The sequence below is a fragment of the Toxoplasma gondii genome, chromosome VIIb, assembly GCF_000006565.2.
Source record: "Toxoplasma gondii ME49 chromosome VIIb, whole genome shotgun sequence".
Taxonomy (NCBI): domain Eukaryota; phylum Apicomplexa; class Conoidasida; order Eucoccidiorida; family Sarcocystidae; genus Toxoplasma; species Toxoplasma gondii.
In genome coordinates, this window is record NC_031475.1 from 2,755,251 (window position 1) to 2,767,165 (window position 11,915).

The window sequence follows — 11,915 nt, forward strand, 5'->3', positions numbered from 1 at the left end:
TCAAGCGTGGACACTTCTTATTGTTTTGTCTCGACACCGCTGCATGCAACAGCTCTGGATCTCCAGACAAGAACGCCGTTTGCGGATTCCACGGGTGTGCGTCTGGACTGTGAGCTTGCTTGAAGAACGTTTCTTTTTCATGGAATTCCCTTCACGTGTTATTCGATGCTACACGAAAGTACGCTGGAGTAAAAGCCAATTTTTATACACGGTGCCTCGTCCTTGAGCCAACTGAGGCTCAAAGCCCGCGCATGCTTCAGATGATTTGCGGGGCCTGAAGTTACTGAACCGTGGCAAAGTTCCTTTGTGTTGTTTCTGAAATAAACTGAAGAAAACGCTACGGGTAGTTTACAGTTGTCGTCAGTGCTATCCAGTATACTGGCGGGCGAAAGATGAGAAAGTCTTACTGGCTTCCGTTTTTCAATGTGCAGTCGGGCCCGTCGCGTCCTTCTGTCGCACAAGTTGACCACTTACCCCAAAAATACTCGTCCTGTGAAAACGGATTAGTGATCACTGCACAGTGATCTTCGCTGTGTACCTTGTCGCTTTCCTCCCACCATCTGTTAGTATTCGCAGGCATATCGATTCGTTCTATTCTCGTCAGAGCCGGTAGATCTAGCATGAAACCAATGCCTTGGCATCTTTCGTGAGTGGGGGGTTTCTTCGCATTTGCGGAGCCGTCCCCTGCCATACCCCTATTCGTCAAAGAAGGTTGCGATACGTGAAATCGAAGACTATCTGGGCCGTTGGTTGTAGTCGCCTCCTCACACAATGGCGTTTCTGGCTGCTGGCGAATCTGAACACCTTCTTTTGCCGGGGATGCGGCACTTGAGCCGTGCTGTTCGTCGCGATGTCTTCCCTCAGTTTCGGCAGGACGCAAGGTGGCAACGGGTGCGACGGGTGCCTACGAATCCAGGGGGTCACGCCGTTTATGAGTCACTGCACGCGGCCGCTGTTCCCCCCGTCTGTACTAACAGACTTCCTCTAAAGGCCCAGCAACATCTGTGGACAATGTCGTTAGCCACAGATATTCCATATTGCCGATGCTCCAGTCAACATATCCCGGTGTCTAGAGCCCCAAGGGTAGACGTCTCGGCCGCTTCCCTTGCGGCTCCCCTACTCTCACCTAGGGTTTCGGCCCGGTTCTTTCCCCCCTTGAGAGCGAGTCGGTCGCTCAAAGGTCCAAGTTTCCATACCTCCGTGCATGTGACAAGCGCTTCAGGGATCGAGAAACTATGTTGTTTGCCGTCATCGAATGAAACAGGGATACCAACGACAGCGCCCCGCCTGCAAGAGCCGCTGGCGTGGTCCATGAGGAGTGACAAACGGAGCCGGACTTCTTCTTCAGTGACCCGAACCATGGCCGTTTCCCAAGATCATTCCACAGGCACTCGAGAACTAGAAAACCGCGCGTGTGGTTACAGCGTTTCTCAGTTCGTCCGCGCGTGCGCCGAAGTTCTGAACGAAGCCCAGTTGTGCCGAGTTGCTATCAGACTCGTCGAGTACAAAAACCTAAAACGACAGAAACCCACCAGCAGGGACGCAGCCATCCGTGCCATAAGGAAGATTATACCAGGTAGAAAGCTCGCTGCGTCGGATTTCCTGCTGACGCTTTCCGCTCTTGGTAGTTTCGTTCATATATTCCAGCCAGTAGCTAGGAAATAGATCCAGTTATTCTTGATTTCGACTGGTTGTCACGTTCTGATCTAGAAACTGACTGTTGCATTATTGGGGTTTCTTTTTGCGAGTCAATATGCATTGTGAATGCAGCGAAAGACCAAGACCTGATAGTTGAACACCTGACCCGTTGTATTGACGCCATCAACCCCGATCAGTTCCACCGGCTGGCGAAGCTAGCGCGCTCGCGACATTTCCCGGTAAGCAGGCTGTGCTTCAGACGAGGGCACGGTAGGGGTGTGTGGTAGGCAGAGAATGTGCTCGCTTCTAGTGATCCTCCCCCTGCTTCGTGGTTTAGTGTCTTGCGCGGTTGCCCTTATGCGGCCACGGCAGGTTCTCTCGCGTGCCGTACAACACTAACGAGCCCACCGAAACAAGAGCTTCACCTGGCGCAGATCTGCAGCAACCTCAGGACTGGGAATATATGTCCACACAACATGGAGCTTTTTGGAGGAGTCCCAGCCCCCCGCATGCGCAGTACAGTGGCCCCCATGTTTCATTGCGGAATATCCAGCGTCATAGATGTGGATGCGTGCCTTCTCTCCAGGCTGACGATATCCACGAGAGCGTACCTCAGTCTCGACTTTCTGATTACACATCGGCTGCGCGGTTCTTAACGCGAGCTGCTTATCCGGAGACCCAGAAAACAAAACCCAACGAGACCGGTCGGCGAATTGTCGACCAATACGAGGCCTTATGCGACGTGGGAGATATCGGCGTAGCTGCAACAGCTGATGGCCTTGTTCGGCAAGTGGCCCGCAGGCCACCGGCGCCAACACGTATGCAGGATGTAAGGCTCCGCCATGGCGAGATTCAAGTCTCTCACTTCTTCCGTGGAATCGCTGTGTATCATCTTCGTCGACTACCACGGACGTGCCTATCAAATGCTTCTGTGAACTGCTACGTAGTGAACACAACTGTATGCCTCACTGACTTAATCACGGAGGCAGCCGGAAATGGTGGGTGTTTCTCAAAGTTGCATATCATTGCGACGGAACGCGTGTTTTCCTGAGTTGTGCAGCAGCATCCCTCTCGTTAGAGTGGCATTGTTCCAATGCATATACCACACGATCCAGACTTGCTTTTGTGATGTATCATTGCTTAGAAACGCGTGGGGGAGTTTATGGTGCATATCGAAGATCCGTCGATACCGGCTCCTGGCAGCACAACCGAGCGGCTCGTGTTCATCTCGAATATCCCTCACGGTCCCCGAAAGAAAATCCGAAAGTCGATAAAGGAGGTAAGACAGTCGACTGGACCTACTGACGCTGCACTGGACCTAGTGACGCTGTTTTCGGCATTTTTAGGGGCGCTGCACCATTGTCTCGCCGAGCGATATTTCACCGCCCTGACTTACAAGTAAACGTGGACAAATCACACCGGGATACGCACAAGTCGACTGGTTACAGAGGTGCCCAGTATTACAATTGTTTTCAAGGCAATTTTGCCTTTCTAATCCCTTGCTGTCCACATTCAGGAACGGTGTCGATGGGAAATGAATGCTTTGCCCCCACATTCGGCTCAGCAAGTACACGCATTGGTATCTATTACGTCTCATCCTCGTTGTCTTTGAGCGTGTGCAACCAGGCTTTCGTAGGGTGTGGCAAGATCATCAATCTCGAGATCTTTGACGACCGACTGCGAACGGTGGATGAAAGAGATGAGGTAAGAAAAGGTTTGCCCGTCAGGCATTGATGATTGGGAGGCCGTCACGCCTAATGTTCAGCTGCCGTGCTTTACAGTACTACGTAAATATTATCCCCTTTCTGTGACGAATGGTATCTACGATGTTTCCTCCATTGCCGGGCGTTTGCTTCCTACTCGCGTCCAAGACGAGTCACACGCACGCTGAGGCGTGCGAAGACTTACTATGTCTGTCTGTGAATCCGAGTTGCTACTAGGTTCCCCGATATCTGTTGCTTGTTTGCTTTCGAAACGTCATGAGTGACTCTCCCTGAACGGAGGCATCTTGGCTTAATGTGGACCCTATTGTATGATTTGGTGTGCAGGCGTCACTCCAAAAGCGTGGCGCAAAGGCATCGTCTGATAAACTCCGCGGCCGTTTTTCACCAATCTTTGCCATAGCAGGTAGGCGCTGTGGCAAAATGTCCGCCCAGGATCACTTTCAAGTGCTGTGCAGATGCTGGAACTGTTGACGCATTTCAGAATAACAACCTTGCATGTAAGATTGGAAATCATTTTTTGAACATTCATGGCAGGCTGGCGGTGTATCAGATGCCCGCCGATGACTGCATTCGCATGCCTGTTTTATTTCTGCAGAGTTCGACACAGTAGAGGCAAAACAGCGGGCGTGCAGCACTTATCTTCGCATCTTTGGCGTCCCTTGCATAGATCGACTTCTCTACGTTGAAGATGCTGCTGACAAGAAGACACTTGTCGCAAGTAACCTGCCTTTTGGACTGGCTGCTGATGGTGAGTCTCAATCCAGTCTGGCTGCTGTGGCGTTCAGTTATGGGGTGATTGTGACTGTTTCTTCATTTTAGTGGTATCTTATTTCCCCTCGTGAGCAATGTAAGAGTGTGGTGGCTCTAGAACAGGGCAGTTTCCAGGGGTGTGAAGGCGTCTCAATCTGAGGGAGAGCCGCATTCAGTTCCACAGACTGCGGCAGACGACGTCCGGTGGGACTCCCAGTGGCCCACGCGTGCCTCAGGGAGAAGTGCATGTGATGACAACATGGATCATTCGAGCGCCGGCGCGAATTTTAAACTTCCAGCTTGTTCCTTAAGTTTTGTGTGGCTTCCTGTCCAACCGTCTGTTTTCCCTTTTCGACAGAGATTGCCCGCATACTGGCATATGCGCTCGCATGTGACCGATCTGCGTCGTCGGTCCCAGCCAGCGTATGCCGGATCGAGATGACGAATCCCCACATCTATGGGTACAAGGACCTGGTCGTGGAGGCCCGCTCAGATCGCCCGAGTCCGTACTTTATTTGTCCCCCCGACGGTGCTGGAGCAGCGCAGAGGACAGCCTTGTGTCCTCAGAGTCCAGCTGATGGCGCCTCTGTACCTGTCTGTGTTGGCGATGGGTCACCATCGCCATCGCTCGTGTTGTCACATTCGTCAAGTCACGAATGCACAGATGTTCAGGACATTATGGGCACGACTTCAGGGGTCGATGATGAGTCGCCGCGTTCACGATATTCCTCAGAAAGGGATGTGAACTGCATTCAGCTCCCAAGCAATGAGCCAGAAAATTTCACCCTCACCGGTAGCCCTGTTTTGTTGCCAGAACAGCAAGCACTGCTGTACTCTGACCGGCAATTAGGCAGAGAGAGTCCAGCGTTCGAACTGGTCGGGGATGAACAGCCGGGCGCGTTTATCATGACACCAATAGGACTACAGGCAGAAGCCCCAACAACAGGGGCCGCAAACCTGTCCGGTGAAGCAACCGCTCCAATCAGTGCCGCTCAGAAGGTCGGTGAGAGTGAAGGCGTTCCAGCACCTCTGGAAAACGAAGGGCGCATTCATTCAGGGGGCGTAGTGCCCAACGCACTGAACGCAGAAGAATTCTCATGCCCGTTACCCCCGGCGTTGGTGGAGTGCAGTGGGAAGGACGTCCGTACAGAGGAGGCTCCACAACATTCGATGGTCTCGTCTTCTGAACGTCCCCAAGAGTCTTCCTCTAGAACTGTACCCGACAGTGGAGACCAACACAGATCTGACGTATGTGCTTCAGCTCCACCTAGCAAGGCCGTAACAGACCCATATTTATCGGCTGCTGCTGACCCGCCACCCTCTCAACAGCCATATTCGGTACAGGCAACAGAAAATGCAACACAGTTCCAGGACGGCGGACGCCTCAATATAAAACTTTCGGAACCCAGTCGGTTCGAATCCCTGTTTGCGGTTACCTTAAGCCAGACGGGCGATTTAAACGAGGAGACGTTTTTCCCTGAAGAACGGTCCGACTGTGTTGAGGTGAGATGTGACGCTGACGGAGCCATGGGATTACATTCTTGTGGCGTGGTTCCAGCAGAAAATTCGGCTTCAGACGCACTACATGGGTACACATTCCGTGTCTTTGTAGGCTCGTTACGGATAATAGATAGCGTAGTCTTTCCCAGCGTCCGGGACGCCTCAACGAATAGCGTTTTGGCATCTGGAAGGTGATTCCCACATCGATATTGCCGTCATTGTTGTTCTTAGGGACACTCGGCTGATGTCAATGCCGTCTTCCCTGTTCTCCGACACGACCAAGACATGGCAAACGTCGTTCTACAGAAGTAAGGCAGCGTGTGTTCAGCGACAAGAATGCTCCGGAGATGGCAACTGCGTGTCTGTATTTGGGAGGCACCGATGTCGCGCGGCTTTTGCGGCGCAGCGCCAATCGTGAGTGTGGCTGTGGAACTGCAACATTACGTGCAGGTTCTTAACCGATCGGCTCAACGCGCAGAATGACGGATTGTTTCTGTTGAGGTTTCCATCCTTCGAGGCGGCTGCCGTCGCGATCCGCAAGTGTAGAGGAACAGTTTTATTCGACCGGCGAGCCCTTCTAATCTTCTCACCTCGGCGCTGCATCTCTGTCGATGGTAGGATATCCGACCATAGACCAGAGAATTAGTTATGTTATGTCGAGACGATAAGCACTTTACGATGAAAAAAGTACTGCTGCAGTCGTAGCCACTCGAGCTTCTTTTAAAGGGATTTGTGCAGCTGGCACTCGTGCATCTGTCACTGCGATTTGAACATCTGCCCTTGTTCTCAGGACAGCTGGTGGACCTACCTCTTCGCTAGCGGTACAGGGGTATCGCTGCTTTATCTTTAAACGATGATTCGTTGTTCCTGTTTCACGTCAAATAATAACACACCGCCAACTGGAGAGGCGGCGTTCTGAATACGAGTTTAAAGGACACTACGTGTTTTCTTTTTGTTCGAGTAACTGGAATATACGACAGAAATCTTCCAATCACCTATTTCAGCACCAGGATGCTGTTACGCACACTAAGAAGTAGTGCCCTGACAGAAGCACCACAGTCAATGTCTAAACGAATCCAGGGGATTTCCCTCCGGTAAAAGCCATTGGAATCAACACGATTGCAAGTAGAAAAAACGTGGCTCCCACAGCCATAGACCAGAACAGGGTCACCTGAAGGATGGATTGTTTTCAGGAGTTGGTATACCGCGAATGCTGAATTCGTACTGAAATAAAAACGGTCCACCACAGCAGTGGCGCAGTCGACTCGCATGTCGTTGACATGTTTATCTGAATGTAGGTGAGTGAATTTTGTCTACGTCAAGCAGCCCAGAATCGTGGCGTACCCCAATTGTGCCAATGGCCATCCAGAGGAAACCAATTACGAGCAAAACAATTTCCATACCGATCTGTACACCTAACGTCTGCTCGCACCTTTTTGTGCCCATTTTTGAAACTCGACTGACCGTAGCATCGAAGCCGTAAAGTTTCTTGACCAAGTTGGTAATGTAGGTAGCTGGAATGCTCTGTACCACGCGTATGTGTGTGCTGATAAAGAGCTGATGCTGTGTTCTGGATCTTACAAAAAATATACATCCTAAGAGCCACCAGTCTACAGAACGCAGTCGGGTGAGATATGGAACTCCGCGCTCATTCTCCGTCGCCTTACTGAGAGGAACATCACACTCTGATTTTAACTCGAAGAGGAAGACAATCAAGAAGGACCCAGTCATTACAGAAGAGACACTCGTGAGAGCGATCGCCTGAAGTCGACATGAAACCAAAGCCAAATATCGAAAACCGTTCATTAAGACGCGTCGAGTACGGTAGTCACGTACCGCTCCTGGAGTTTTCAAGCAGTTCCAAGTAGTGCCACTACACGGAGAAAGACGTCTTACGGACTCTGAAAGGTTCCCGCAGGTGGCCGCTGAGGCGCGCCTCTGGTGGCAGTGAGAGAGTCGTTGTCTGTCATGTTACAAAATCGCTCCAGCTTTTAGACTGGAAAGCTTGTTCTTGGACGACGCTTGCAATCATTGCCAACAAATTGAAGCCAGCTGCTCACTCTGCCGCAAAACTGATGATGAGCTGCGGCTATTAGAAATTAAGGTGTAAATACACCTGTTGCCCGAGTTGCCGGCGTCTGCGAACGCGTGGATTGCGCGGAAACTGTTGGCTAAAGTTATATGTATCTGAAAGTGTTTCTTACATACTATTTCTCTTCAAAGGGGCCTTGTCTGCTAGAGTTGAAGTTACTCCAAAACCCTTCTTTAAAGGCCGCAGTACCAGGAGCAAGCAAGCAAGCTGTGGACTTCATGGGTGTCCGATAGGATATATCTGGTCACTTTTTCCACGTGCATTTCGGTGGCCGTGAGTGTTTTTGGTTCCGATAATAACATCCGATCGTTTGTGGTCTAATCTGCTTGTGGGGCATTTCATCACCCTCTGTAGTACAGACGACTGTTTCATGAAGATTTGAAACGCCAGCGCCGGTTAATGTCACAAGCATGCGTGCATGCAACCGCGACCTCACGTGATAACGTAGTGGCAGAAAAGATGTCCACAATAGCACAACGTGATTAATTTTTTCGGAACATCTTGGTGATGCCATCCTTCGACGATGTAAATTCCAGGAAAGGACAGGCCAATCACTCGCAGCATGAGCCTATCTCGAACAATTCCTGCCTCTCCAGTTGAGGCGGTTTATTTCAGCATTGTGGACTGTAAGTGGCTTCCCCTCCAAAATCGTGCTCGTGTCTGATGTGCCCTTTCGGTGAAGAACCTTTTCTTCCTGGATGTTGCTTGCCTGTAGGTCTGCACAGAGACTTGGAGGCAGGAAACTTCTCCACCATTGACGAGGAGACGGCTGCGGCTTTTGTCGCGGTGAGCAAAGAGGGCCTTTAAATGAATATGATGCCATGGAAACTCACCACGATTGATCCAGCAGTTGTTTGGCTCTTGTTTCATCAGAGTTACAGTGTCGGGGATGTTACTATTCTTGACGGGCCCGTGATTGGGACGGTCGAAGTTGTCGGTACCCCGTCGCTCGATTGTGACCGCGTGCATGTGGCTAAACGCATTGAGAGCCGATGTTGTCCTGCCTCCGCTGTGTTGCAGGCATGGAAGGAAGGTATCAAGTCTCGACTGGCAAACCCATCACCTCTCTCTGCCAGAGTACGTTTCTTGCTCTAAACCGGAACTGAATTTGATAACTTCACTGATGGTTAGCCTACCATTATATGGCGTTTTCGTGGGATAGACTATTTGTTAACAAACTAACTCTTAGCAAGCACTCAGGTGAACGCGGTCATGCCCTTTCGTTGTCGTTTTCAGGTGGAATCCCGCTCGCAACGCCGGCGGACCACCAGCGTCATCCACAAGTAAGAATGCCTGGACATGTGGTCACACTGATCTCAGGATCATGTCTGGCAGCGCACAGTGGCACCGTGCGAAATTATTTGCTTTCTGCGGAGACTAAAGTACATGTATTGCAACATCATTCTGAGGCTGCTCGTGGCTGAACTGTAAAGGGAGAAAACTCCGCAGGCACTGAATCAATTTTGAGTGTTTGTCTGTGGCGTCTGTGGCAACCTTTGCTCTCTCAGCTCTGATCAACCAGTCCGACATAGGTACACGGCACTCCCAGAAGGTAAGCGATGTTCCCTCAAGATCTCGCGTTCATCTTGTACTGAAATAATATCGTCTGCATACTGAACACAGCATTATTTCCATATGGTGGTTGCTCAGACGATGACGACTTTGAGGATGCAAATGTGGACCAGCCGACAGAAGCAGCGCTGCAAGACTCCCTAGGCGTATACCTCTCCGAAGAAGAGATTACCTTCTTAACCTCAGAAGGAGGACGCACGCCACCACTGCTCGACGATTTAACAGATGTCGACGTGCGAGAATCTGTTCAAGGCCACATAATCGGGACTTTTGAGAGAGTAAGCAGAGGTCGGTGTAACGCTCTCGTTTCTTGGCCCGGTCCTTCACCTTAGTCAATTCACCTTTTCTTCAATATTGGAGTGCAGCAACAGTTTCCGCCCGGGACTGTACCTGATTGTGAGGCTGCCATATATATGTATATGAGCTATTTTGTGGATTCCTGCGTAGGTGACAAGACCTGCTGAAACGGGAAAGCGGCTATCTGGTGTCAGACCAGCGTGCTGGACACTGACGCTGAACAACGGAGTCATGAAGGTAAACCAGACATAACGTGCCTCCGGGAAAGTGGGTATTAATGTGATGCTTTCCTCACTCAGCATGTGTTTCTTGCGAGGAATACCACTTTCCATTTGTCGCCTGTGGTTTTGTTGTTTTTGTCGAGGTTGCGGGTCGAGAGTTTGCGTTCGACAGGCTCGAAGCAGAGGTGAAAGAAAGCTAAATGGAATCAGGATCCCGGTGGACTGGGGCTTTGTGGCTCGAGGCCTACTTTGGAGTGACGTGCTGCTGGTCTCCTTCGAAAGAAATTCTTTGCACAGCGACAGCTGAACGTTGTTTTGTCACCACACATCTTCTATAGACTGGATGCCTTAGCATAACGCACCGTTGCTGTTCGCCATGGCTGAATACACCGAAGCCGATAAAAGGCTTTTTATGTCTGCGGCTCTTGAAGAGGCGAGGCTCGCATTGAAAGAAGGTGAGGTACCCGTTGGCTGTGTATTGGTCGATTCGAAGACACGACAAGTTGTGTCCAGGGGTCGGAACGCGACAAACCGAACAAAAAATGCAACGAGACACTGCGAGCTCGAAGCGTTGGATGCTTACATGGCGTTGCTTCCCCCACCTAACATCGGCGGGGTCGAACCACGCGTGGACCTGTCTTCGATTGATTTGTTTGTGACGTGTGAGCCTTGTGTCATGTGTGCTGTTGCGCTTCAGTGTAGTGGTGTGAAAAGGGTTTTTTACGGGTGCGGGAATGATCGATTCGGAGGATGTGGTTCTGTGTTGAGTTTTCATAAGAGGCTCTCTGAACAATGGAAAGGCCTAGAGTGCTATTCGGGAATTTTCAGGGAGGAAGCAATCGATCTTCTGCGGTCGTTTTACTCGCGTGGAAATCCTAACGCTCCCGAAGAAAAGAGACATCGCAAGATTTAGTACACTGTCTCAGAACCACACAGCGGGAGGCCTGTCATCCCGGTAGCTTGAGCCACCTGAAGAGAACAGCCAGGCGTGACACCTGAAGTCCTCTCGGAAACAAATCGAGCGCGGCGTGTCGCATTGTGCCAAGGAGGTACTGGAGCTACTCGCCGGCTGGATCGTCCCCCCCGGTAAATTTCCCGTCTAAAATTGCGCATGTGTCCGTGGGGCGTTGGGGGATGCAGCCGATTGCAGTAGATGATAACAGTTGGCCTCTCAACGTGTACAGGGCCTCTGCAGCGTATTCCTTGGTTCACAAGTACAGTAGGCGGCTTGGTCCGCAGTAAATCGAAGATGCCCCGATGTGGTGTCACGGCCTCCATAAAAAAAATTGGGTCTAAATAGCGAAAATATTCCACACATGCCAAAGAATAATGCCGCAGAGCATTCATTCGCCTTAATGTCTCCTTCCCAGCTGGATTTTGCCTCTAGAAAATCATATATGCCGAACGAAGCAGCATTAATCTTACTGACGGAGCAGATGTAGTGTTACACGGGCTGTTAGCTCGGATTTTGTTTACAACTGAACAAGAGAAGACCGTGTCAGGCCGTGGTTTGATGGGCTCCAGTACCAGGTGTCCTGTGAAGTACTTTAGCCGCTCCAGGTATTGTTTGTACCGGTTACGATTGAATCCATGGACGTTCCCGGTCTCGATTGACGGTCGCACATGGCCGGTAGTGAAAATCCACAACGGGCGTCCCGCTCGTCAGGAGGCAGCACGGGGTGTAACCAAAGATTGCACATACTATTTGTAATCAATGGTGGAGAGTGTCATTCTTATTCACCCTGATAATGAGGATACGGCTACTTTCGGGTCCCAAGGCTTCCCAGGTGATCGGAGTCGCGTGTCGCATTTTGTGTTGCTCGGTTGGCTCACTCCGCCAATAGATACTGACACGATGCCGATCAAAAACGACTTGGATGTGGAGACTATTAGATAATGTTCTTATACTTCGCCTCAATGGCTTCTTCAGCTTGACGTAGCCACTGCGGTTTCGATGGCCTTTGTTGCTTTGTTTCTGATTTGACGCTTGCTTGTCGTGACAGCCCCGTCTCACCTAAGTGAGAGTGTATACACTCAGTATGAAGGCATGTTATTGGTGGAGGGTTTCTTGGGAGGCCCCTGTCTCCCGGTGACCTCAACAACAACCAGTGCATGCCCAGA

General features: G+C 50.9%; 4 protein-coding genes across 4 annotated transcripts; 3 read left to right on the forward strand and 1 right to left on the reverse strand.

Annotated features, from left to right (window-relative positions):
* Positions 1–372: 372 nt before the first annotated feature.
* Positions 373–6,431, forward strand: TGME49_259600 (hypothetical protein; the record flags this gene model as incomplete). Its single annotated transcript, XM_002365113.2, has 11 exons — positions 373–1,576; positions 1,771–1,877; positions 2,225–2,467; positions 2,783–2,917; positions 3,265–3,342; positions 3,687–3,765; positions 3,958–4,110; positions 4,471–5,615; positions 5,844–5,920; positions 6,063–6,226; positions 6,403–6,431. Exons 1-11 carry the CDS (start codon positions 772–774, stop codon positions 6,429–6,431), a joined length of 3,015 nt encoding a protein of 1,004 aa, XP_002365154.2. The 5' UTR covers positions 373–771.
* Positions 6,432–6,678: 247 nt separating this feature from the next.
* On the reverse strand, positions 6,679–7,662 carry TGME49_259590 (membrane protein, putative; the record flags this gene model as incomplete). Its single annotated transcript, XM_002365112.1, has 8 exons — positions 7,513–7,662; positions 7,449–7,453; positions 7,280–7,373; positions 7,194–7,222; positions 7,077–7,136; positions 6,957–7,019; positions 6,838–6,900; positions 6,679–6,783 (listed from the first exon to the last, which is right to left on the reverse strand). Exons 1-8 carry the CDS (start codon positions 7,580–7,582, stop codon positions 6,679–6,681), a joined length of 489 nt encoding a protein of 162 aa, XP_002365153.1. The 5' UTR covers positions 7,583–7,662.
* A 507-nt stretch (positions 7,663–8,169) lies between these two features.
* Positions 8,170–9,994, forward strand: TGME49_259580 (hypothetical protein; the record flags this gene model as incomplete). The annotated part of the gene is made up of 8 exons (XM_002365111.1): positions 8,170–8,330; positions 8,420–8,490; positions 8,725–8,781; positions 8,941–8,987; positions 9,213–9,256; positions 9,355–9,554; positions 9,724–9,810; positions 9,938–9,994. The coding sequence occupies exons 1-8, from the start codon at positions 8,267–8,269 to the stop codon at positions 9,992–9,994; spliced, it is 627 nt and encodes a 208-aa protein (XP_002365152.1). The 5' UTR covers positions 8,170–8,266.
* A 176-nt stretch (positions 9,995–10,170) lies between these two features.
* On the forward strand, positions 10,171–10,707 carry TGME49_259570 (CMP/dCMP deaminase, zinc-binding, putative; the record flags this gene model as incomplete). Its single annotated transcript, XM_002365110.1, has 1 exon — positions 10,171–10,707. One exon carries the CDS (start codon positions 10,171–10,173, stop codon positions 10,705–10,707), a length of 537 nt encoding a protein of 178 aa, XP_002365151.1.
* Positions 10,708–11,915: the final 1,208 nt, after the last annotated feature.